At 35.1% G+C, this 24229-nt stretch overlaps 2 protein-coding genes across 2 annotated transcripts in view; both read right to left on the reverse strand.

Annotated features, from left to right (window-relative positions):
- The window catches only part of LOC123318633 (protein toll-like), a 32319-nt gene extending 28713 nt beyond the window's left edge, over positions 1–3606 (reverse strand). The window contains exon 1 of the mRNA XM_044905306.1: positions 3275–3606. The gene's annotated coding sequence lies outside the window, so the exon portion shown is untranslated. The remainder of the gene's footprint in view (positions 1–3274) is intronic.
- A 2412-nt stretch (positions 3607–6018) lies between these two features.
- Positions 6019–23155, reverse strand: LOC123319056 (tetratricopeptide repeat protein 7B). The gene is made up of 12 exons (XM_044905901.1): positions 22870–23155; positions 22661–22812; positions 22485–22612; positions 17460–17665; positions 13977–14281; positions 13594–13791; positions 12531–12898; positions 12193–12475; positions 11987–12137; positions 7156–7394; positions 6899–7095; positions 6019–6409 (listed from the first exon to the last, which is right to left on the reverse strand). The coding sequence occupies exons 1-12, from the start codon at positions 23000–23002 to the stop codon at positions 6277–6279; spliced, it is 2493 nt and encodes an 830-aa protein (XP_044761836.1). The 5' UTR covers positions 23003–23155; the 3' UTR covers positions 6019–6276.
- Positions 23156–24229: the final 1074 nt, after the last annotated feature.

A 24229-nucleotide genomic window follows, 5' to 3' on the forward strand; every position in this document is an offset into this window, starting at 1 on the left:
GTTCATTTTCCTCACGGGATTCAATTTTGTGATCTCGGAAATATAATTATTATAGAATTCTATTTTTTTCGTGCATATTTGTGTTTGTTGGATTCCGATAGACACGCACTTAGATTGTGTAAACCTTTTCTCTATTTGTTCCATTAAAAGGGTTCCCAACTATCAGGACTAGAACACGTTATAACTAGTAACTATCCTATAAGGAAAAAAGACAGAAACTGAATTAAATAGTAAACATCGCATCAATTTTAAAAGGTAGAGTCATTCGGGGTAACTGAGCGCAGTGGGTAAGTGTGCGCAGTGCGTATATCTCGACTATGCAATGTATGAAAGAGGGGTTCATTTGGGTGAAGCAAGGGCGCAGAATCCCCAGATTAGTTTTTCATAGGAGTGCGCCGTGCGGCATTTTGTTAACTTTTTATTTGCAATCAATCAAATTCACTAGTTTTCTTGTTAATTTTCAGCATCTCTGCAAATTCTGCCAGGTCAAAGTTCCGAGTCCCTCAGTGTTAAACAATATTTTATTCGAGCATGGGCATATTAATCTAAATATATAATAAAAAATTTTAGGTTCTCTTAGCTGCTCAACTCTATAAGAACGTCAATTCAAATTTTGGCTTACTGGGGAAAGTGTGCGCGGGTAAGTGTGCGCATAGATTCATTATATGGGCATTAGTTCAGTGAGGAATAAATTATGACATTGTTGATTTTCTTGGTTAAGACTCGATCAATATTGTCCTATTTGTTCAGAAAAATATGAAGAGCCACCAACAGGGGAATGTATCAAGTGTTGTGTTCATCAAGAATTGTGGCACGAACAATGATGCACTGCTTGTAAAAAGGCGCTTCTGTATTGACAATAAACAGCATTTCTCTAATATTGTAACATTTTGATGACATTATTTTATTATTTGTTTTGATTGTGTGGTTCACAAAGCACTGCGGTCACTTACCCCGTGAGGGTGCGCACACTTACCCGCAATACGGGGCATGTGAACGCACTCCGACTTTCTCTATTAAATTCTTTTTTGCGGAAAGAAAACGTTTTTGTTTGTTTGCTTTTTGATGTTTTCTTATAGATTAGAAAATTCTCTATCTTATGAATATGTTTTAATTTTCCTAGCTTCAATATTTCAAACAGGGTATGGCTTGAAAGGCAAAAGTGCGCACAGTTGCCCCGAATGACTCTACTACCCATGATATCTCAGCCCCCATTCAAAATCAGAAAAAAATGCTAAATGAATTGAACTTTTGTTCGTAGGGGAACATTTTATACGGTTGGTTGCAATCAATGTGTATCAACCCTATGAGCGTGATGACAGCAGCCTTTAAACTAAAATCTTGAGTGGGAAAGGGGGTTAAGTGACACCTTATTTTGAAGGTGTAATTCTATTGGCTTTTCAAAAATGCCGTATCCTTGACCTTTTTTGTTAGTACTAAGAGTATAATAGTTACCAAAGAAAGAGTTATAATACGACATGAAAAACATTAAAAATTTTGTACAATAAAATATTTTGTGCATTATTTTGTAGACCCATTTTCAAATTCGACTATTGCGTTTTGGAAGCGTCACCTAAGTAGAATTTCTCGGCATACTGATCACATCTTGAGGATGTGTTTTAACACAACCGACTTCAAATGTCCCCAGATCAAAAAACGAGTCAAAAAACCTTAAATGTCAAGACTGAGGAGCTTGGTGGCCATTAAATTGGCCATCTTCTACCAATCCATTTCTGTCGAAAATTATCAGTGAACTATTGCCTCACTCGATAAAAGTAATGAGGTGTACGTAGATCCGTTGATAACACTAAATTTACAAAATAAACTGGATGAAGATGGGAATACGATTTTAAATTTAGACTCGGTTGTACAGTTCAAATTCGAGCCAGTTCTACATTGAACCTTGTTCAACCTGTCAAAATTGAATTGAATTGTCGAAGTTGATCTGGGTTCAAACTTAAACTCAGCTTGCAATTGAACAGTACAGGGTGGGCAAAATTGGTGCTACCCGGAACTACAACTTTTAAACCAAACGAGATAGAGGAAAATGAATGTGCCATTTATGTTGTCTCTTTTCGAGAAACAATTAATGCCATCAACAGCATTCCACTTCCTTCTTTTGTTTTTGGGTTATAGGCCAAAATTTAAATTTGGGCGATTTCAACTTTGGTTATTATCTCCGTTTCTGTTTGTGCTAGGATGTTTGAATGAAAACATTATACAGACACTTTTTTATAGCAATCTATACGTATGTATAGACGTACTGTTCTTTATTGTTTTCTGAGCTATAACATAAAGTTGTGTTTTTTCTTATGAAAACATGCAGCTTAAAATTACTTAAAACAAATCGATATTTTTTTACCGTCCCAGAAATATATCATACATCGCCCTCAGTCTTTCTAAGTCATTTTAAATTATTCTTTTCATAAGGAAAAACACATATTTATGTTAGAGCTCAGCATATATATACCTGTTGGAAAAAATCATAGTACTCCACTGGATTGCTTTATAGCAATGTTTTCATTTCAACATCCTACCTTAAACAGAAACGGAGATAAGTTGAAATTTCAATTTTGACCTACAACTCGAAAACAAAGGAAGATAAAGAAATGCAGTTGATTAGTTTCTCGAAAAAATGCATTTCCCTTTATCTCGTTGAGTTGAAAGAGTTGTTGTTCAGGTATCACAAATTTTGCCCACCCTGTACAATTGGACCTTAGTGAGTCAATGGTTCACAGATCATCTTCAAGTGAAATGTTTGGTAGAAAAGAATCTATTGAATGGTCACCACGCTCCCCACACTTAACACTTCTTTTAGATTTTTGCCTCTGGGGACATGCAAAGTCGGTTGTGTATAAAACACATCGGAATGTAGAAAAATTGGAAGTGAAAATACCCACAGCATGCCAAGATTTTCAATTTGACGTTTTCTGAAACGTAAGGGTTATATTTTTGACCACAAGATAATAGACAACATTTTGAAAACATTTGCCTTCTGGGACCGAAGAAGAAGCGTTTTTTTTACGGAATATGTTTTTTGAAATTGAAATAAGTTGTTTACCGTTTCCAGTTACCTTTACAAATAAATAGCAAAGGGTTACAGAAGAAACAGATAAGTTTTGAAGAAAAAACAATGCCAATTCTGCACAATTCATATCCGTGTTATTCGGTCTACTTTTCAAATAGACTGCTTCAACAGTACCAAATAAGAAATTTGATTTGGATAGCTTGCTTTCGGGTGGAATCACTATATAGCATATGAACGGATAAATACCTCTAGTTTCTGTCTCCATGTACTCCGAAGTTCATTAGTAGTAATTCCTTAGGAGACAATGCACGAACTTGAACAGAATATATCACTCTTTCATCTATTATAATAGTCACCGGAAGATAAATTAACATCGATGTCACACAACACGGAAATCAAAAACATATGTACTAAAGCACTTCTTCAATCTCGGTGCACAAATACTGCAATTCCAGATATGAACTCAAACGGAGAATCGTGATCACATGAATTCACATTTCTCGTTATGATAAACTCACTACTCAACACAACAGAGGATTCCAGTTCAAGATAGTGGGGAAATACAAAGTCAATCTTGAAAACTGGTAGAATCAGTCTATCGCGTCATTTGCGATAATGGACGAAAGTGGGATTTATTTATTTATTCGAAGAGTAGTTGATGAGCTCTCTTCGAGCACCAACACTAATGAAATTAATCCTCAATCAAGGGAATTACCATGATAATTCCCTCCCAGCAGCCTTTTGTAGTGGTTAATTTTCTCCTTCGGTGCTGACCCATCTCATTTGTTTTACAGCCAAGATTGGCAAAAAATTATATATTTGATAATTAAATAATGTCTGGAAGAATACACTCAAAACTAGCTAGGTACAAGCACTCTGTTATCTCATTTTTAGTGTTTTGATAGTTGGCTCATCTCTTCACAATTAGAGGTCTAGTGTTATAGCGTCCTTTTCAATATTGCAACTAATTTTGAAAAAATGGACAGAGAAAGTTTGAAGGAGGTTTCAATATCAGAACATTCCCAATAATGGAACTTTTTTGATGTTCTGAATTTTTAGGCGTTGAAAGTGTGTCAAGTTCGATACCTATAATAACGAGTTAATGATGGAGAACTTGTGCGGAAAATACTTATCTAAAATCTAAACCGTTCCACTTGAAATATAGGTAGTACTTGGTGTAGTAGAAAGGGTCCGAGCGATTTTCCACATTTTCATTTTAAAGTCGGAAAATTGGGGTATAAAATTTTCGTTGGACCACCCTGTTTTTCAAGCGCTTGGAGATTGTAGAAAAAATATTGTCCCTAACTTTTGGGAAAGTGCATTTTCCGCACTTGTCAGGAAAATAACTATATTTACAGTTTCATTGGGAAACCGCGGGAATACTTAAAAGGCTAATAGAGATTTGCTTATTTCTTTCTATATAAGGTCATAACTAGCGTACCATCCTGAATATTTCATTTATAGTAGGCAATGATTTCTTAATTGAAGCTTAAATTAATCCAGGTCCGGGTGAACTAAAAATTATGGAACGATTGAATCCTTAAAAAAACCCGCTGCAATTTTCGAAACCAGTTTGCAAATTTGAAAAGTGCACGAACAACTAATCTGAAACGTGGTCTATGTACATCTTTGCACGAACAGTTCTACTGACAAATTTTTAAGTTAAAAGTGAAGTTTTAAGGGAACCAAAAAATGCGGTCCATTGAAAATGCAGATTTTTATACAAATCAGAGGGGGGTTTTCTTAATCTGGACGTTTGAAGATAATAACAAGGCATTTTTTTCAAATATCTCCCTTCTGGTACCTAGTTTCTGCACTCAATATGAAAGTTGTAGATAATAAAATTCTTTATTACAACTTTTGTATGAAGCAATTTTTCATACCCTCAACCGTTTTCGAGCTAGAGGGTAATAAGAGCGAGGAGCTTAGCCACCAAGGCCAAGGTCAAGGTAGAAATCCAGTCTAATGTACATTCATCGCCATATATATCTCAAAAACGTTCAAACGTAAAAAAAATTGCTTCGGACAAAATTTGTAGAAAATAATCAAGAAAGATCACGCCTAAACGCAATGAATACAATAATAATAAGGATTAATTCAGATGCATACCACCCGTTTTCTATCTGGAGGGGATTGAATCGGATATCGTTTCATACTGGGTGGCGCTCCGTGTTAAAATGGATAGTATTCAGTAGCGCTTGCCAGTATTAATAAGAGTCCATCAATTCTAAACGTTCTCCATCGGAGAAGAAGTTATGTAGCTCTGATGAGGTCAAATGCGACAGAAACCATGGTCAGCATCTGTTTTTCTTCCATTTAGGGCCATGACTATGGCAAATTGGTTAGTTCAATTCAGATCGTAACACTTTGTTGATATTCATATCAGCGGGTGATATTCATCTGAATTAATCCTTATTTCTGTAGAAAATATTATGCTCTAAAAATTTTATTATTAAAGCGAAAACAATTTTGAAGCCCAGGAGAGGAGATAATTAAAAAAAACTTATAATATTTTTGTGTCCTTTATGGCCAATTTTTATTGTTTCGGCTTACTGAAACTGTCAGATTATATTTTTCCGTTATTCTTGAATCATTAGCTTCAAATTAAGGAAAAAGCCACCGCGCTCGAGAATGTGCACGTGACTTTTTTTGCAACTTTGGCGCCCTCCCACACATTTTCGACAAGCTCAAATTGCGCATCATTCACAGAACACACCCTTGATTTTCTTTATGGCATCATTTTCATATATTCTTGCCACTCACTCCTGTCAGCTCTCACTTTCGTCAAAGTGATGTTAACCCATTTTTGTGTTTATATTTACATAGAAAAAGTTCAATTTTTTCGTACGTTTTCCATAGTAGCTGCAGCGCCGAAATTCTTAACTGAATACGGACCGATTAGTCAACTTTCATTTGGATTCTTTCGTGGCCGGCTAGATGCAAGTGCAGACCAAGAAGATATGGAAAGGAGGAAATTTTATAAATTCGTGTCACTGCACCCAGTTTATTTGAGATTGAAAGACATTCAGTTCAACAATTATATTTCATTCAGACAATGAAATTTATCATTAAATGTCATATAATATAGATATCAATTTATATAATTTGTGAATAAAGATTAACATTTTTCAATACAATGGATGTTATCGAGTAAAATCTATCAGGTTCAAAATAAAGATAATATAATTCACTTAAAATAAAAATTTAATTTATTTTTAAATAGGAGTTATCTTTTGTATTTTCACTATTCATTCTAAACATAAAGAAACAGAGTTGAATGGAAGAATTGGATTGGATTTTTCTTCCATAAGCGCCGTCGCCATTGCACTACTTGCTTTGTCGTATTCTCCAAGTGCCTTTAGAACTCTTCCCAAATTATACCTAGAAATTAAAATTATATGAGTAAACATAGATGAGATATGCGATTGGGAAACAGGCCAATGTCAAGGACGTTACTTTAATATGCCAAACTTTCAATGTGGGTGAAACAAAGCCGACTGCCATAAGTGTAAGAAGTAATGAAAGTGAATTTTCAGAGGAAATCTGATGCACCAACATTTTTTAGTTATCAGCTGTGGTTAATACCGGGAATTTTCCTAATCCACAAAATACATTGCCAGGATGTGTGTGAAGTTGGCCCAGCACTACCCGATTAAAAAAAAAAAAATTGTGCAAGGTTTGTGCTGCTTTATGCCGTGGAGATGTTCAAAAATACTTTTCAATCATGTATCGAGAATGAATGTTCTGGAGAGATTTTTCTCCTAAATAAACTCTTTTCAAAGAGTGACTCTGCTAGAACCACTTGACTATCGTCATAAGTTGGCATAATTCATCAAATACAAATAGCATATGAAAATGTTTTGAACTCACCAAGTCACATGATTTTTCGGTTCAATTTTCGCAGCTTCCCTCAAAGTGGTTTCCGCCAATCCTTGAAGTTCCAAATGGTGATAAATCAATCCTAACTGCTGTAGCGAAGAAACGTGTTGAGTATTTATTGCCAATGCATTCTGTAGGTACTGACGAGCTACCGGCCATTGTTCCTTATGCATGTGTAGTAAAGCTTTCTGGAAAATTATTAGGATGATGATTAGATGTCACAAATTATCCCCTGTCAATTTTCCAACCGTATGCATTATATGATGGCTTAGTGGATGAATTTGAGTAGCTTCCATTATACACTGTTGTACTTCACCAGGCTGATCGAGATCCAAATATAGTTCGGCAAGAAGAAGCCATATTTCAACCTGTAGCATCCACGCCCTATGTGGACCTGGCCTTGGATTGAAACTGCTCATCGAACTCGCTACTTCACTAAGTGCCTGTTCAATTCTAGAAGCCGATGTATTCTGTAGCCGAAGTGAACCTGAAAAATAATAGAATTTCTAGCTTAACGAAAGAAAAAGGAAATTAGTTTCAGAATAATCTCCATGACTCAAAAAATCGCTGCTTATGGGAACTTTGATGCAACAAACACTGTATTTTACTCATATTCGTGCAACCACATGCGTTTTATTAGATTTCCAGATTGTGTGGAGCTCGACTTCGTACCTACAAGAAGAGGGTTTCTGAAGTAAACTTGATGATTTCGAATTTAATTGAATTTAGTGAAATTAGATTTCGATTGTGAATACTTGAGATCTAGCTCCAGTCGACGGCTTCGCTCGCGTAATAGTTGGGGAGGCGACGATGCTAAATCGGGATTTACTCGAGCGTCGTGGAGAATTTTGAAGATTTGATGTTAGAAAGAAAAAAAGGTTCTATGATGTATGCACTTTCAGCGGTGGGGAAAGCGTCTTGCAGGTTCTCAAAGATGTAATAAAAATCGTCAAGTGTACAGGGTGGGCAAAATTGGTGATACCTGAACTACAACTTTTTAACCCAACGAGATAGAGGAAAATGAATGTACCATTCATGTCGTCTTTTTTCGAGAAACTAATAATGCCATCAACTGCATTCCTCTATCTTCTTTTGTTTTTGAGCTATAGGCCAAAATAGGCTTGTACTAGGATATTGAAATGGAGACATTTTTTGATAGCAATCCAGTAGTGTACTATGATTTTTTCCTACAGGTTTATTTGCTGAGCTATACCATAAAGTTGTGTTTTTTCTCATGAAAACAGTAGTTTAAAATGATTTAGTAAGAATCGCCATTTTTTCTTCGTTTCAGAAATATATCATACATCGCCCCCAGTGTTTCTAAGTCATTTTAAACTACTGTTTTTATCTTTATGTTATAGCTCAGCAAACATACCTGTTGGAAAAAATTATAGTTTTCATTTCATCCTAGCTCAAACAGAAACGAAGATAATGACCAAAGTTGAAATTTTAATTTTGACCTATAACTCGAAAACAAAAGAAGATACAGTAATAAAGTTGATGGCATTATAATTCCTCGAAAAAAGACCAGCGTAATGTGCCATGCATTTTCCTCTATCTCGTTAGGTTGAGAAAGTTGTAAATCACCAATTTTGCCCACCCTGTGCATACTCTAGCGAGTCAGATTAAGATACTGTATATGAACTACGTGTCTCTGATAAAATAAATATGACACTTTGCGTGGTGGGGCTGGCCGTACGTGAGAGTTGAAAATGGTAAAAAAAATAAATTTAGAGCGTGTCATATTTTCTGAGGATATGTTAATTGGACCCAAAAGAAGCTACTTTTCAAGGGACTGACAATTCAAATGTGACACAAGATTACAGCGGTCCTTTGAAAATGCAAAAAAAAATCGTTACTTGTACATACTCGAGCGTGTCAGATTTTCATACAGATGGTTAATCTCAGACGTGTTGACCCATTAATCTGAAACTAATCAGAGGGGGTTTTCTTAATCTGACAGTTAGAAGTTGATAACAAGGAATTTTTCTGAAAGCGATTTGAAGTCCAGGAGCTGAGATAATTCAAAAAAACTGATTTTTGTGACCTTTATGGCCAATTTTTATTGTTTCGGCTTGCTAAAACTGTCAGATTATATTTTTTCCGTTATTCTTGAATCATTAGCTTCAAAATAAGAAAAAAGCCACCGCGCTCGAGAATGTGCACGTGACTTTTTTTGCAACATTGGCGCCCTCCCACTCATTTTGGACACGCTTAAATTGTCAGATTAAGGGACTATATACTTTTCAACATGTAATTAACCACATATATCTTAATCTGACACGCTCGAGTATGTACAATGATCGTTTTTTTTACTATTCTGACAGGCTGTCTGTTAAAAATTGAGCGAAGCCCTCCTCGGACCTCTCTTCAGTCTACGCTCCTGACCAGCTCCGGTGGCCGCGTATGGTACTCCGATTCGGCGGTGCGCTGGTTGAACGACGCAGCGGCCCCACTTTCAGTGTTTTTCAGGAGTGAAAAACCACACATTTACACATTTTTCTTAAGATTCTCTTTGTTAGCTCCGTTGAATTAACTTCGCGCTGCTATCAATGTGATTTTGTAACACCTCAATTTAAGTTCACCTCTTTTAGTTGTTCTCAATTTTTAAGTCTTCTCGCACAATCCTGGTGCTAAATTGTTCTTCTCATAAGGTAAAGTACACTCAGACTACTCAAAATTATAAATTACACCATTTTCATGACCATCGTGCAAGAGATTGTAGAATCTTGAAATAGATTCATAATCCTTGCTAGCACCGCTCACCTGAAACGTCCACTCAAGACAACTCGAACCATTGCCGTCTCAGAAATATATATTTTATTATATTTCATGATTTATATAGATTTTCAGACTTCTCTAGATCTTCTCACATGAAAATGGGTATGTAGCACCAGGATTGAAACTTCTCAAGTCCATCTCAATAAAAATGATTACTGATTCATTGTCTGCTCATAATATTCTTTATTATTAGAATCAGTTTAATCATTTTTATAACAACTCTTATGATCACCTCGTTAGATATATGACTAATTCATGGTGTTGAGTTTCAGATGAATGAATCCTCATCTTCTCCAGGGTGGACCCTGGATGTAGCTGTTTTCCTCAGAACAGGATATGCACACCTCAAGTTTCGTTAAGCGATCAGTGATAATGCTCGATACACCTCGACCTAGGCTCCACCCTGGAAAGTCTGCTCGAACACTCATGTCTACTCACTTGGTATGGTCTACTCTTTATAATATGTACTCTCATTGTTGCTCTTCTATATTCATTCATCGGACTCAACATGCATGTTAGTTTTCTCAGCCTTCAGCACATCTCAAAATCTACGATTAGAGATTTATTCAACTCAGTACTCTCATGACTTCTCTTAATTTATCAATTGTTTCTTCTATTTTTCTGATGAACGTTCTAATCGTGCTTACTTGTAAGCAGTTCGTCTCTGTAAATGCTGAATTCATTGATAAATTTTTGCACTCTTCAAGATCATCTCAATGTATATGCATTATACTATGTTCTTCTCATATTAATTATGACTCTCCTTTTCATTTAATTAATTATTATCGAACTTCTCATTTAATTAGAATTTATTGCCCTTTTCATATTATTTTTAATATTCTAGTGCTTCTCAAATTCATTAATTCTGTGCTTCTCATTTAACTTGTGCTACTCTTGTTCTGCTCATACTTACATTAACATTATTGATCAACTCAAATTTAATGTATCGATTTCTCGTTGATGATCAGACTTAGACATTGCAGTTTCACCTCGGGCCTATTTCTCTGTACTCTCGCGTCTTCTCTTTAAAATTCAGTATTCTAACCTTCGCGTTTTCTGATAGAAAAAGGAGGCTCTCGCAATCAATTTTCAATATATGGTTAATATTAGTTGTTTTTTACTGTATTAGCTTCATGCAGGTGACATATTCATTTTATGGTTGTGAATGATACTTAATAAATGTTTTTATACCATCTCCAACTCAATTATCTTTTAATACAGTCCACTACTCTTTAATTAAAAATCATAACACCCTCGATTTTTTAACACTGTCCTAGACAATTCCCCCCATATACAGGTCTAATTTTTTGTGGAGGTACTCTACAGAGTCCAAGGTATGTCCCTTTATATTAATCTGACACTCTCGAGTAAATTCCGAATTTCCCTCTTCGGCTCTCCAACTACTTGCATTACTCAAGATTTCTAGTGTAATTTGACGGCACTCTGGACCACCCTGTATGTGCTATCGCGGACTTTTTATAGAACTTCAATCAAGCTCTACAAAATTGCACATTTTCCTCTATCTCTTATTGTTGAGCGAGCATCTTCCATAAAAGCCTGGAATCAACGGCTTCATTCACGACTTATTTATGGAAAAAATCTATATCATGTAGGAACAAATTTTACACGAAAACCTACTTGAATGAATTCTCTACACTATAGTGAAGTTCCCAACAAAATAGGACGTCTTGTTCCACTAAACAAACACATCTTTAATATCAGTAAGAACTAGAAAGCCCATAGTTCTACCTATTTGGTAGGTTCACTTTTTGGATATATCCTCCTTTAGGGGTTTATTCGTTGACCCGGCTAGGGCCTATGGCCCTCGCCGCTGGCCCTCTATCCGGGCTTCGGCCTGAGGCCCTCGCTACGAACACAATGAAACCATATGCAATGATATGGAGCAACATATTTGAAAAATCATCAGAAATAACTGCGGTGACACATAATCTGCAATAAAATGAAATCGCGTTTATTGATACCTCTCAGCGATTGCAGCGCCTCCTATTCCTAAGTTTTTTGGACACTTTTTCTTTACGGTTCTCCTTCTCTCTACTCTATATACACTTTAGTAAGGAGCAGCAAAGAAAAACTCAACGCCAACTGTACAATTATTTATAAAGAGATTGTAGCTCCGACTTTTAGACGGTCCAAGAATTGTTCTAAAACTGCGCAAAACTGTTTCGCCCTAGTATCGAATCCTCTGCGCAGTTCTAGAACCATTCTCGGACTGTCCGAAAGCCGAACCCGAATACAGCTTGTATAAACAAATCTAATAAACAGAAAAGATGTACTCACTCGAATCTTTGTCAGACATTTCTGAAGGGTACAACTGAAATATCGATCTAGTGTCACTTTTCCGATCACATTCAGGCATGTCAGAGTTTGTTTGACCTTCATAAAGATTTTTCCACAATTCCAACATCTGTTTCGCACTACAGAGTGCTTTCTGAAAGAGAGATATATAACTGAGTACATTAACAAATTCGATCTATTCAACTTACTTCTGGCCCTTCTTCATGTTTCTCCAAGAGCGCCTTGAGATACATGAGATTAAGCGAGTCCGGATATTCTTCCAGAGCATTATTCACTATTGCTAGAGCATGCTTATGTTCCTGTTCAGCAGATAAAAGTAGAACCAGTAGATGCAGAGTGGCGGAATGTTCCGGATGTAGATCTAATGCCATTCTAACATGATGCTGAGCATCTGCTAGTTGATCTGTCAGAGCTAACAGCAGCCCAAGATAATACTGACAAAGATGGTCATTTGGTTCCAAATCAACTGCGCTAGAAGGAATTGTAAAGGTAATATTTCTCATTGAAGTTTTGCAATTCATGTTACCTTCTCAATTGAGACAATGCTTTCAGCCTCAACTCATCTCTATCTTTTTTGAGAGAAGATGCCTCAGCTAATAGATGGTAACCAATGCCGACATACAAGTAGGCCCGGCCAAGGAAACCGGAATTATTTTCCAAATCTTTCAGGACAGCTTCTCTCGCATATTTAACGCCCTCTTGGGGTAAATTTAAGTACTGGTAACATATTTTAGCAGCTAATAAATAGTTATTTATAGCTTTGGGATCCAGACGAATAACTTCTTTTAGTACGGATAATCCCAAACTGTATTTTCCTATTGAAATAAGACTCAGGGCATTTTGTTTCCAAAGATATAATTCTTCGAAGGAAAACTTCATGGAACGTTCAAGAGACTGCAACAAAAGATTACTATAACGAATGAAGTTTGAATTATTTAAACATAGCAAAAGGTTGGATTGAAGTGGACGATAATAAATATATAATACGCTTTTCACAAAAATTAGTTTATAAACCACGACACATGTTTCGTTATCACAAGAGCATCGTTAGGTGCGTGAAGATGCTATTGTATCAAAATATCAAAGTCCAATGCATGTCATTGTTGGTCAACCGGTTCTACAGTGACTCTAACAAGACAGTGGCGACAATTGGAACTATTGCAAGAATATGGCGGCTTAAAAGGACAGATTACAATGCTAGCATCTGTAATTCGGAATGCGCCATGTTATGCAAAAACGATGAAAAACGAGATCACAATTGTCGCTGCTGTCTCGTTAGAGTCAGTGTAACTGGTTTTACAGTGACTTTATACACCACAGTGGTCGATTTTGTTGATGGCGGACATTTGTTTTCTTTTGAAGGTCATGATATCAAACAATTAAACACTTAACTCGATCTGAAACGTTTTGTTCAGATGAAGATATCGTCTTAAACTTATTTGTAACGTTGAATATATTCTTCTAATCAACAGTTTTCAAGAAAACTCATATTTTATTCTGAATTGTATGATTTTTTATCAGTTACTTCATTTCATTTTTAAAGCGAGTATATGTCAAAAACCAAATGCAATATCAAAAGTATAACATACCTCTTGAAGAAGAGCTACTTGACCCCATCTAACAGTAGCTATTGTTAATAAATCATACACCCTTACGGCCTCTATATATGCACTGAGTCGAGCTTCTTTGAACTCAGGAGATTGGGACAAAACAGCATTTTTGACAGCCATAGACTCAGCTACAGAAAGAAGAAGGATCACTTCTTCACATTGATTTTTAGGAATGAACTGTAAAAAGTAATTGAATGTAAAGTTTTTATTTTAATACACATGAATGACACAGTAAAAAAAACTGTACTAACAAGAACAAGCGTGTTTATCATGCTTCTTGAAAATTTTTTGAATAAAAGCACAATTCATGCGAATACCAATATTTCATTTCATCTGCAACTGATTTATAGTTTTTCATTCACCTGGCTAAGAGAAGCATAATGTTTAGGTTTCCATAAAGAAGATTTTTGCGGCATCATTAGCGGGGATACATAATTTTCTCCTAGTTGGCCCTGGAGTAAAAGTTCAGCTAGTTGACACATAAATTTCAAACGTACACCCGTTATTCCTGAGCATTCTACTGCACATAAAGTAGTTCTATATCTTTCAAGAGCTTGCTCGAGTTTTCCTTGTTGTAAAAGCAACATGGGTGCATTCTGCATGGCTTGCTCAAGTACAACACCCAGCGATTTTTGAATACCCGTTGGTTGTGGAGAATGTGTTCCACCTGAAAAATCGATTTGAACCATAAAATGACCGTATTTATTGTGCGTTTCAGAGGCATAAGACAAGACTAGGTTCAATTGTACAAGTTTATTTAATTAGGCCGATGTTTCGTTGAAATTTTTCTTTTTCAAGGCTGTAAAAATAGTTACACAATTTTTTCTCACGGTTATGATCTTTGTCATTTTTTAGGCTTTCAATGAATATTTCTGATTTGCACTCTAATTTTCACAATATAAACAAACTTACATAAATTTTAACATTGTCGAAGGAAGATACTATACAGGGCGAGTCTTTGACTCGTACATATATTTTAACAGTAGATTTTTGAGGTCAAAAGAAACACTTTTTTCCCATATCTTTTTTCCGATTCGGCCCTGATAAAAAGATATAGCCATTTCAAGTTTTCATAATGAACTGTGCCACCGCTCGAAAAACGAAATTACCATCAGATTAACTAGCTAAATCTGTGACACTACACATCTGTGGATCTTTTGAACAGATTTGTATACAGCCAAAGTATCCAACTTTTCAAATTTCACAGATATTTTTTAATTTTTGAACATCAAATTACTAGCGAATTATACGAGAAAATATGAAGAACACGTTCAAATATTCATTAGATAGCGTAGAACTTAGTTTCAGGGTTGGGTTCTTTGGATTTTTGGTATTTTTATGTTACGTAATGGTCATAATGAGAAAACTGGAAGACTTGGGTGATATCTTGTGTTCGAAAAAGATTAATCAAATAAATTGAAAACTATATTTCGAAATTCAGTTCATCCGATAAAACCGTCTGTGAGATATAGGACATTTTTTTATGATTTTTCAACAGCCTGTATCTTTCAAATCGAGCCGATTCGGAAAAAATAGTGAAGGAAAAAAGTGTTTCTTTTGAACTCAAAAATCTACTGTTGAAGTATTTGTCAAAAACTGTATAAATATAAGCTAGAAAAGTATTCGAAAAGAAGAAACTTTCAAATTCAGAGCATATTTATCAAGTTACAAAATTGATAAAATTATGTTTATTACGATTGAATTGAGAACATAAAGAACAGTAAAAAATTCAAATTATCGTCGGTCAGCGCATAGATTCACATACATATTAGGTTTATAGATCACCGTTTATTCACAATACCAACCTGAATTTTACAACACAAAATCTAACTTATGAGCTATAACTAACTTGAATTTGATTTTAAATAGCCACCCCAGATGTTAAATATTCTTGCATGGACTATACAGGGTGTGGCGTAATGAATGGATAATATGGAGACAGCGGGTAAAGGACCTTAAGGCGGTTCATAAAAATATAATTTATATAGTAAAAATCCTTTGGTTTTCGAGATATTGGAGATTTTCGAAAATTCAAGAAAATTACACCCTTCGCCACTCGTTTTGCATGCAAGACTCCTAATGAAGAAATTTTTTCAAACTGTTTTTTGGATAGTATTCCTGGATAGATTCTCTATCTAATGTAATTCATCATTTTTGGGGCGCATGAATAGTTTTTCATAAAAAAAAGATCTAACTCAAATTTTAACTTTTGCTTATTTTTTTTTCAAAGTTCAACCTAGCGTGGTGTGAAAAATAATATGGTTACCTGAGTGCCAAAGCAAGAAAGAACATGCCTGTTTCAATGAGATTCTGAAATGGTATAACTCACTCTATTTCCAGCATTAAATACAAAATAAATTTCTATTACAATGAGTCAAGGCAGAGTTTGATGTAAACCTTTTTCTTTAATTTTGAGCAGGACTTGCAAGCAGAATAAAGCAATCATTCATTAGATGTTGTAAAGCATCTAGTAGAGCTCCTGATGGCCACTTTGAACACTATTTGTAAAACCTGATTCAATGAAACGATATTTTAAGATTGATTTTCCCCCGTATTCTTTTATTATCAAGCCCTATAGTTATAAAGTTAATAATGTTTAAGCGAATTTAAAGATAATGAAGTGAATTTCAGCACATTTGTAATTAAGAAAAAAAGGTAAAAATTAATTCCTATTACATTGAGTCAAGACCTTTGTTACAAAAATGCTGAAATTTACTTCATTACTTGAAATTAACTTGAAAATATTGATTTCACAACGGTGGGGTTCAATAATGAAAGAAAACGAGACAAAATAACAATTTTAAAATATCGTTTCATCGAATAAAGTTTCAATTTTGAAGTTAAAAAGTTTAAATTGGCCACCATGAGTTCTAATACATGCTCTACAGTCTACACCTTCTAATGAATCCTTTCTTTATTGCATATCAACAATTTTAAAATAAGTATCGTTTCATTGAATTAAATTTCACAAAAGGTGCTCTAAGGGGCCATCATCAGCTTTAGCTCGATACCTTCTTATGGATGATTGCTTTATTCATCTTTCATTTCTCATTTTAGCTGCTAAAAATTTTAGAAACAGGGTTTACATTAGACTATGCCTCAACTGATTACAATAGGAATTTATTTTGTAATAAATGCTGAAAACACAGAGAGTTATAGCATTTCGGAATCTCAATGAAACGGGCATGTTTTTTATTGCATTGGCACTCAGGTAACCATATTATTTTTCACACCACGCTAGGTTGCACTTTGGAAAAAAAAGCAAAACGGAAAATTTGAGTTAGATCTTATTTTCATGAAAAACTATTCATGCGCCCCAAAAATAATAAATAATATTCTATAGAGCATCTATCCAGGAATACTATCCAAAACGAGTGGCGAAGGGAGTAATTTTCTTGAATTTTCGAAAATCTCCAATATCTCGAAAACCAAGGACTTTTACTAAATATAAAATATATTTTTCTGAACCGACAAAAGGTCCTCTTCCCGCAGGCACCAGAATTTTTTTTCTTATTCTTATGAAAATAATCTATTAAACTGAACTAATTCAGAATAACAACAATCGATATAAATGTTACGAGCTATAAAATTTATAGTAAAATAACGAGGATTATAAAAAAACGGAAGAGAAGGTCCTCACGGAAGTCCCCCAAGTCAAAATAGCGAAAGAGTATTCAAAAATTTCGCACTTTGTGACGTTGAGGGACTATAAACTCGAAAGAACACATTTGATAATTTTCTAAACCGGAATACCTAAAAGAGGGAGCAGGCCGTTCGCACCAGATTTTCGCCATTTCTATCAGAGGGTGAGAAGATACTGGAGGGAACCATATGAATTTACTTACTTGTGTTCAGGGTTGTTACCACAGAAGTCTGATTTTGTTGTTCAATTTTTTGCATGTAAAGTAAACCCAGGTCTGAAGCTAAGCTGAAACATTTATTGATATCTTCTTCCTTCCCTGCTTTTTTGAACTTAGTAGCAGCACCCTCATCTTTTTGGAGGCAAAGACCCTTTATTGCATATGATTCAGCAACTATCCTCAGGCTACGCCTTGAAATGAATGCAAAAGTAAATGAGGAATTAAGGAATTTCTCCATGGGAATGAAGATAACGAACAAAATAATACTTTGCTATGTTCAAGTATTTTTGAGTGCTGCCTGCTCTTTTCGTTTTATTTTTCTTTCATTAATTAATAGCTAATTACAATAAAAAGCAACGCACAAAATTCATATAATCAGTATTAATTATTTTGTAAAGAAATGTTAGAACAGATCAATTTTCATTTTAGATTACACAACTTTTCATATGTCGACACATTTTTGCCAAAATATCGTAATATAATAAGGCACAAGGCAAGTATTTAATTGAGGCTTACGATGTTTTGGCGACAATGTGTCGATATTATTGAGGAGTTTTTCATGCACCCTCTTCGAGAGGTGGGGAATAGTTGAGTTTTTTTTTTAAATTTTTGGACCGACCTGGGAATGCCCGAAAAGAGAACGCGAACAATGCCTAAACCTTTCGAAAAGTAGAGTTTACCACGACGCCGTTACATTTACATAGAAATCAAACGTTGCCCTCTTGAAATATTTGATATTCCTGGTCAGTCGGCTGAATTCCTAGGTTATGAGAAAATAAATAGAGATCAAAGAAAAAAAGAATGCAGTTCTAGAAATTTGAAAGGGAATTAAAACGGAAAATAAAAATGGAGGAAATGGAGAAAGGGGATGAAGGCAATCTTGAAGTAAAGGCAGAAAAGTTACAAGAAATAAGGATAAATTCAGATGCATACCACCCGCCGATATGAATATCAACCAATGGAGTACGCTCCATCGAAGAAAAGCAGATGCTGACCATGGTTTCGGTCTCATTTGACCTCATCAGAGCAACATAGCATTTTTCTGCGATGGAGAACGTTTGGAATTGATGGAACTTTATTCAATATTGACAAGTGCTACTGGGTACTATACATTTAACCAGAGCGCCACCCAATATGAAACGGTGTCCGATTAAGCAGCATCTGCTTTTCTTCGATGGAACGTACTCCATTTGGGGTCTTGACGATGGCAAATTGGCTAGTTCAATTCAGATCGTAACACTTGTTGATATTCATATCGGCGGGTGGTAGGCATCTGAATTTATCCTTATTATTGTATCTACTGCCTCCCTGTTTAGGCGTGATCATTCTATTATTATTGTACCGCTGGCATCATTTCTGCCGTGATCTGAACGTGTTCCCAGACTTCTCAAATCGTCACACGTCTGTCGTTCGCAAAGCGAATCGGCGTACTGAATTAGAGAAAATATAGGACATATGCTATTGTCTTCGTTTCTTTCTGGAGGGGATTGAATCGGACACCGTTTCATATTGGGTGGAGCTCTAGGTAAATGTATAGTACCCAGTAGTACGTGCCAATATTGAATAAAGTTCCATCAATTAGAAACGTTTTCCATCGGAGAAAAATGCTATGTTGCTCTGATGAGGTCAAATGAGACCGAAACCATGGTCAGCATCTGCTTTTCTTCGATGGAGCGTACTCCATTTGGGGCCTTGACGATGGCAAATTGGCTAGTTCAATTCAGATCGTAACACTTGTTGATATTCATATCGGCGGGTGGTATGCATCTGAATTTATCTTTATTATTGTATTCATTGCCTCCCTGTTTAGGCGTGATCATTCCATTATTGTTACAAGAAATATGCAAAGAAATATGTGTCAATCATATTAGAAAGAAACCGATTGGATTACGGATAGCCAGAAGTTGAGGCAATACAGAAGAATAGAACAACAAGAACTAAATGAAAAAAATCGAAAAAAAGCATAGTTGAGATGTGAAAGAATGAGAAATGTGTAAAAGAAAAAGGAAGAACAGGTGTAAATAGAGCATGTGCAGAAAAAGAGAGTAATCCGTTGGACAGATTATGGAAATTTGCTGATATAAAGCAAACAAGGACGAACACGAAAATTATGAAAGACGACGGCACATATACGGGTACAATTGATGACGCAGACAGAAACACATATCTAATGAACAAATACTTTACACAAAAAGACTAGTTACAAGACACTGAGGACATGAAAAATTAAACACAAGAAATACACATATAATGACACCATTGAACCGGACATATATAGGAAAGAGATTCAGGAGTTCCCACACATTTTCAGTTAACGGTGCCTTAAAGGCACACGTTGGGAACCCCTGATTAGGAAAATAATAACAGTTCTTAAGAAAGGAAAAAGTACAGGGATGGAACATGGTATAAAGGTAACTGGCACGCAATCAGGCATATATTCAACAAATGTCTGCAATATGGACGATTTTCTAAAATATGGAAACTAGCAAAGGTGATATGGATACTAAAAAAGGATGGTACACTTAGACCAAAAAGCCTACTCTCGGCATTAGGAAGAATACTCGACAAACTAACGAATAGACGCTTACAACATTGGTTATTTCTTGGATGCAACCCAAAGACCGTTATTCCTACTAGCAAATAGAGCATATGTGAGAACATCAACCTTATCACTGCAAGACTAGCAGGCATAACGCCATGGTTCCTAGAGTCCCAAATTATATACAAATATTGGAAAGAAAACAAAGAACGAGGTAATAATACAGAACTCAAGGATCAAGACAATAAGCAGGAGACAACCATCACAGAGACACTTAAAAAAATTGCATAAGCAGAGGTAATACAGAAAAGATGCATAGAAAGAAAATTATGGAACAGGACATGATGTATGACTGTATGAGTGGCAGCAAATGTAGGGATGAGGGGAAACTGAATGAGAATTATACAGAAACTGTAGGAACATCGGAACAGAAATTCTTATACTGACATTCAAAGCCACACAATAACTAACGGAACACTGCAATATGTTGCCATATTTAAAATGACCTGAAAAAACAGATGAAAAATGTAAATGCAACATGGGACAAGATGAGGATGCACGTCATATAATGGAAAACTGTACAGGGTGGGCAAATTTCGATGTTTTAGCACTACAACTTTTAAACCAGTGGAGATAGACAAAATCTGATACCTCATTGTCGTTCTCTTCTTCTGAGAAACTAACAAGAGTAGTAGTCATTTCTGGCCACCTTCCTTTGTTTTCGAAAATTGAAAAAAATGGCGATTTCGAAATAAATTTATATCTCCGCTAATACTGATCAGTCAAAATTAAGCTTTCAAAAAATGTAACATAAATGTTGTGTTTCCATTTAAAAACATAACTTTGGGTCATAGCTTCGTAATTAAAAATCCTGCTAAAAGGCAAGCACGCCACTGGATTCTACTAAAATAAGTGCCTGAATAATGTTTCAATTTCAGAGCTCTATCATCATTGGCGGAGATATAAATTTATTTCGAAATCGCCATTATTCCAATATTCGCTTATAACTCGAAAAAAAAAGTAGGTGGCCAAAAATGACTACTACTCTTCTTAGTTTCTCAGAAAAAGAGAACGAGAATGGGGTATCAGATTTTGTCTCATCTGGTTTAAAACATTGCGAAACATTGGAGACAAATACGAAATTCTCACACTAAAGTTGAGATAGATTTATAGCAGAAGATGTAAGGAAAATAAACAAAAGATCAAATATATACGACACAACACAAAAGGAGACCGTTGCAGTACAGGACGTTCACACTTAAAAACTGTCGGGGATCTACCCTATCCTTTAGATTGAGGGCAACGGGCCTGTTATGACAGTCTGATATTTAGATTTTTTTATTATTTGAAGAGGAGAAGTTTTCGTGCCTGGACAAGAGTTTCATTTTTGACAATTCTCTTTTTTTTACATACACACTCGATTCTAATTAATATCACAGCAACAAATAACTTATTAACAATAACATTGAAAGTTCATAGTACTAGGGCGATTCCGTTAGAGAGTTTTAGGTATAATCTGTTTTCGAAATATTGGAAAATGTGCATACAAACGAGATAGAGGGAGATAGAGAACACCGAGATGCTTCATATTATTTTATAAATCCATCCTCCTTTTTTTACCAAGATACATGGTGATTTATTGATTTTCCTCATTTATTAAATTTATCATAACTTATGAACCAACCTTCAAATTTTTCTAATATTTGGTCCGTAAATTTTTTGTCCACTATGGAGTCTATAAAAATAATAATGAAATTCTTATTTCAGGTTCGACCTTGAAAAAATTAATGAATAGGTTTCGATTCGAAACAATTCCCTGTATATCAATATTTCATTCACAAAACTGGAAAGATAGAAAAAAATAGAGTAGGACTAAATGAATTTCGTTTTTCCGCATACTTTTTCACTTTTTAATTTGAGTCATATCTGGATTGTTCGTTAATAAGCTGGCAGAAAACTGAAAATCAATCAGTCAAAACAAATGGTGTCATGTTACTGTATAAAGCCCAATAAAGGGTTGCTATAGAGATGTATAATTTAAACCCGTGTCCCTATTAGATATAAGACTGAATAATATGGTGGTTTAAATTTTACACCACTGAACTGTACTGTACACAAAAAGAGTGGTTCAAAATTTGAACCATCGTACATGAAAGTGTTGATGAGGAAACATTTACATGTAATTTTAAATTGGCATAAAACCATAGATCTACTAATAGCTGGACTGGCCCTCACATGGCTTCCATGTTACAAGGTTTGATTCACACATTAGAGAGAAGGGAAATAATGAATAATAACTTTGTAGGAAATGTCGAACATTGTAGTATATAATAGACTCTTTGAAATGAATCAATCTTCTCTATCTTAAGATCTGTCCCTATATTATTGAATATTCTTTGTGAGCTCTGAAATTTCTTCCAATGATATTTTCAAAACAAATGTTAATGGACAACGACAATTTCTAGACTTACAGAGGTAGTTTTTTTTCAGACAGGTTAGACAAATCAGCAGCCGCAAAATGTTTTATACCATCCGCATATTGACCACATGCATATTGCAATTTTCCTAAGAGTAGATGAGCATCCATAGCAACACCTGCCTACAAAAAGTATCAGTATATGGAAAGAGCACCTCAGTAATTGGATACCTTTATTCCAGCATCATTGGTAACTTGATGAAGATATCTTTTGGCCTCAATTAAGGATACTTTTGCTCTACTAATATTCGTTTCAATCGGTGGCCATTCCTCAATGTAATTTTCTAACTTACCCTCACCGATAAGAAAATCGCAGAGGCACACTACAATTTTGAAATGTTAGTTCAATTAAGTATAAATGGGCTACAAATATCACTCACCAAATTCTGGTGTTTTGTCTTTCAGTTGTTCAGCTAACTCAATAACTTTTGACCAGTTACCCTCCTCTCTATTTTTTTCAATTTCTACTTCTATTCTGGTAGTATTATTGGTTTTTGTTCCTCTCGTTGTCATTTTTATTAATGTTACTAATGAGAATTTTCAGAATGAAGAATCAAATGTATATCGGAATACTACATTCATATATAACAAGTTGAATTCCTTGAAGTTTGAATCTAGAGTTTATGTTGATCTTGTGGAGCAGCTGATTTTGACATGTTGTGTAGTAGGGATGTGCAATAAACATCGATTCCTTGAAAACATCGATATTATTATCGTAGATAGAGATCCTCTATCTACGGATCAAAGATTATAGAGTTAGGTTAGGTTAGGCTCTATAATCTTTGCTACGGATATAATTCGCGAATCCAATTACCGTTGAGGGCGCTGCGAAATGTAAATAAACTTTGACGTTTGTCAGTACTCTTCGAGATTTGTACGGCCTAACAGAGTTTTTCTAGTAAATCAAGATATTTATCTAAATTATCGGAAGTGAATTGATTGATTTCGTTTCGTAAACAAAGATCAAACATTCTTTGGAAATACTTCATTTGAAAGAGATGAATTGTGGAATAAAATCGAGCGATCATATTGGTGATCCAATTCCTATTATTTCACAGATTCTTTCTTGAAGTAAACCTAGGTATTAATGTTGAGATAGCATATACTGAGTTTGTGAAGGAGGTAGAAAATAAACATCTTGATAAGTAAACCTTTATGTGGAAATTTTAAAGTTTCTTTTTAAAATATTTCAATTCCATGTTATGATATAGAGGTATTTCTGATACTGAAATATCAAGAGACATAAATATGATTAAGCTCATGGAGCAAGTTCTACAGATGAGAAAAAGCATTCATTTGGAAGTATGAAAAGTATGAAATTGGATTTAGCAGAAAACTCTCGCAAAGAAAAATCGTTTAACCTAACTCCTGCCAGTTGAAAGCACTCTGGTATGAATACCTTTTCCAATATTTTTTCTGAATCAATATTTCTATGCAGAAACCCAGACAATAATCCCAATATAACCTCTCTAAATAATTATTATAATACTTTGTTGGACAACGTGAGATAAGAGAAAACATAAGAAACAAAACTTGTTTTGACTTTGCAGTACTGACAAAGTAGTTTCGGAATTCAGTCGGCAGAGGGCGTCTAGATTTTTGGATTCGCCAATTGGTGGCCGCCGATGGCCGCCAGTGGCGTACGTGAACAAAGATATATAAGGTTTGTTCGTAGAATGGTTTGCAACGGTTGTGAACTGTACAGAGCAAGCGCAATTCCATTTTAAGGTAGCGAAAATC

Source organism: Coccinella septempunctata, chromosome 8 (genome assembly GCF_907165205.1).
Source record: "Coccinella septempunctata chromosome 8, icCocSept1.1, whole genome shotgun sequence".
In the NCBI taxonomy this organism is placed as follows: Eukaryota; Metazoa; Arthropoda; class Insecta; order Coleoptera; family Coccinellidae; genus Coccinella; species Coccinella septempunctata.

Bases quoted from the DNA above. Each gene is read 5' to 3' on its own strand.
- LOC123319056 (XM_044905901.1), bottom strand. From the start codon at position 23,002: ATGACAACGAGAGGAACAAAAACCAATAATACTACCAGAATAGAAGTA. The intron at 14,282-17,459 runs GTAAGTAAATTC...TCGATTTTTCAG, and splicing joins GGTAACAACCCTGAACACAA to GTGGAACACATTCTCCACAA. The intron at 7,096-7,155 runs GTTGGAAAATTG...ATAATTTTCCAG, and splicing joins GCCATCATATAATGCATACG to AAAGCTTTACTACACATGCA.